This window comes from Vombatus ursinus, unplaced genomic scaffold, assembly GCF_900497805.2.
Source record: "Vombatus ursinus unplaced genomic scaffold, bare-nosed wombat genome assembly UNPS02014816.1, whole genome shotgun sequence".
NCBI classification, from domain to species: Eukaryota; Metazoa; Chordata; class Mammalia; order Diprotodontia; family Vombatidae; genus Vombatus; species Vombatus ursinus.
In genome coordinates this window covers 7176993-7179092 of record NW_020954594.1, presented here as the reverse complement: position 1 = coordinate 7179092, position 2100 = coordinate 7176993, and the positions used below count along the sequence as shown (strand labels likewise).

Genomic DNA, 2100 nt, shown 5'->3' with positions numbered 1-2100 from the left:
ACCCCACCCTACAGGAAAATAGAAGAGGAAGGGGATAAGAGAAGGGGGGAGATAGAAGGGATGGCAGATTAGGGGAAAGGGAATTCAGAATGTACGCTGTCTTGGGATTGGGGTAGGGACGAGATGGGGAGAAAATATGGAACTCAAAATCTTGTGGATGTGAATGTTGAAAACTAAAAATAAATAAGTTAATTAATAAAAAAAAAAGGTAAGGGACAGAGTCCTGGTAGACAGGCAAGAACCAACCCATTCCTTTCAGTCTCATAAGTTTCTTGAGTACTTGGAGATACTCACAGAAACACTGTTTAATGCAGAAATCTGGGTGGGCCTGATTAGGAGTGGTTTTTGTCTATGTAGGACAAGAAGAAGGGGGAATGTCCCTGGGCTTGTTTGCCTTTCCTGGGGTGTGACTCCCACTGACTGTCCCTCTGTCTTCCTTTGCATAGCTTCGGACAAACAGACCCTGCTGACTAATGACCAGCTTTACCAGGTGAGTAATGGGAGACGATAGAGCCTCTGGTAGGACTAGCTGGGAACAAAGCCTTTAAATTTTAAAGCAAGTGACTCAGAAGGATCAGCTTAGGGCAGGAAATGCTTAGGACACACCAAGAACTTGAGTGCCCTCCTCCTCCCCTCTTCCCCCACCACCCCAAATGAGGGAATGCTGAGATAAAGGGAAACTTAGGTCAAGGCCCAAGGAAGAAAATTTGAAAAAAGTGATATGTGAGGCTAAGTGAAGTTTTAAGTCTTAATAAATTTTAACAAACTTTTAAATACTCTAAGACTTTTGGCACACTCCACATGCACATAGAAATGGAGAGGCTCATAAGGGGTTGTGCTTTATCCCTACCTCAGCTCTAGATAGTGCTTTGCACATAGTGGACACCTAGTGAATGGATGAATGAATGAATGAGAGGATGTAGGAAAGAATGTGCTGATTTTGTTGTTCCTTCTCAGCCGCTCAGAGACAGAGAAGATGACCAATACAGTCACCTTCAAGGGAGTCATCCCCAGAAGAAGTGAGCTCCCAGACTCAATCCGATGGTGCCTTCCCACTCCCTAAAACCTAGAACCCTTACCTCTGCAATTCTGACTGCTTCTAAATAGGGTTCCCCCTTTATAGCGTGACTGTAACCATCCATCCCTCCTGATCTCCACTGACAGGGCTCTACTTAGCCCCAGCACAAGCTGTGCAGTCGGACTGATTGGGGCAGCTCCCTTCCCAAAGTGCCAGGGCCAATGTGCATTTTCTTGATGATTTGCTGTTAATGACATTTCAAAAACATGTTCACTGTGTGCCTGCAAAATTCTTCTCCAGCTGTGCCTGGAGCATTCTAGGCACTGAATAAATATGCATTACTCAATTGTTTGGAAGCACTCTGCTCCAGAAGGCAGACCTGAAAATGATAAAGGAGACAGGCCTGGTTTCTTTAACTAGCTGTTTCTGTTCTTGACTGGCCAACCCTGGCAGGGAGACTTTCGGACATCAAGGTCAGTCTCTGACTGCAGTCTCAAAGCACTTAGGGGCCCCAGGGATGATTCGGAGAGGGAGAGAGAGGAGATTCTGTCATATCCAAGTCGGGTTTGGCATGACAGCTGACGTCCTTCCCAGCACCTCCTGTAACCGGCTCCCTCCCCAAAAGGACGCCTTAAGCTGCATCTCACACGTGCCATCTACTGGTAGGTCATTGTCTGAAAAGGAAAGATGGAAGGGCAAGCAAGTGAGGCCTCACACATGTGTGTCACTTTGAGCTCTTCCACAGTGCTTTATAATAACTTACATTTACACAGCACTTTAAGGTTTATAAAACACTTTCTAGACAAGGCCTTACTTGATCCTCATAACTATCCTTTCAAGTAAGAAGTACAACTATGATCACTGCCATTCAATGATGAAAAACTGAAGCTCACAGAATTCATTTCAGAGGATCACAGAACTAGAAACAGATGAGATCTCGGGAGCCATCTAATCCAACCTCCTCATTTTCTATGTAAAAAACTGAGGCTCATGGACGTAAAATGAGTTATTTGCCCAACTTCACATAGAGGTGGAATTTGAACCCAGGCCCTCAGACTCGCATAGCCAGTGATCTTTAGAAT

At 45.1% G+C, this 2100-nt stretch overlaps 1 protein-coding gene across 1 annotated transcript in view; it reads left to right on the top strand.

The window, feature by feature from the left end:
• The window catches only part of CD3G (CD3g molecule), a 6129-nt gene extending 4765 nt beyond the window's left edge, over positions 1 to 1364 (top strand). Inside the window, exons 5-6 of the mRNA XM_027835688.1 lie at positions 447 to 490; positions 958 to 1364. Of these exons, the coding sequence (XP_027691489.1) occupies positions 447 to 490; positions 958 to 1023 (110 nt within the window). The 3' untranslated portion in view covers positions 1024 to 1364. The remainder of the gene's footprint in view (positions 1 to 446; positions 491 to 957) is intronic.
• Positions 1365 to 2100: the final 736 nt, after the last annotated feature.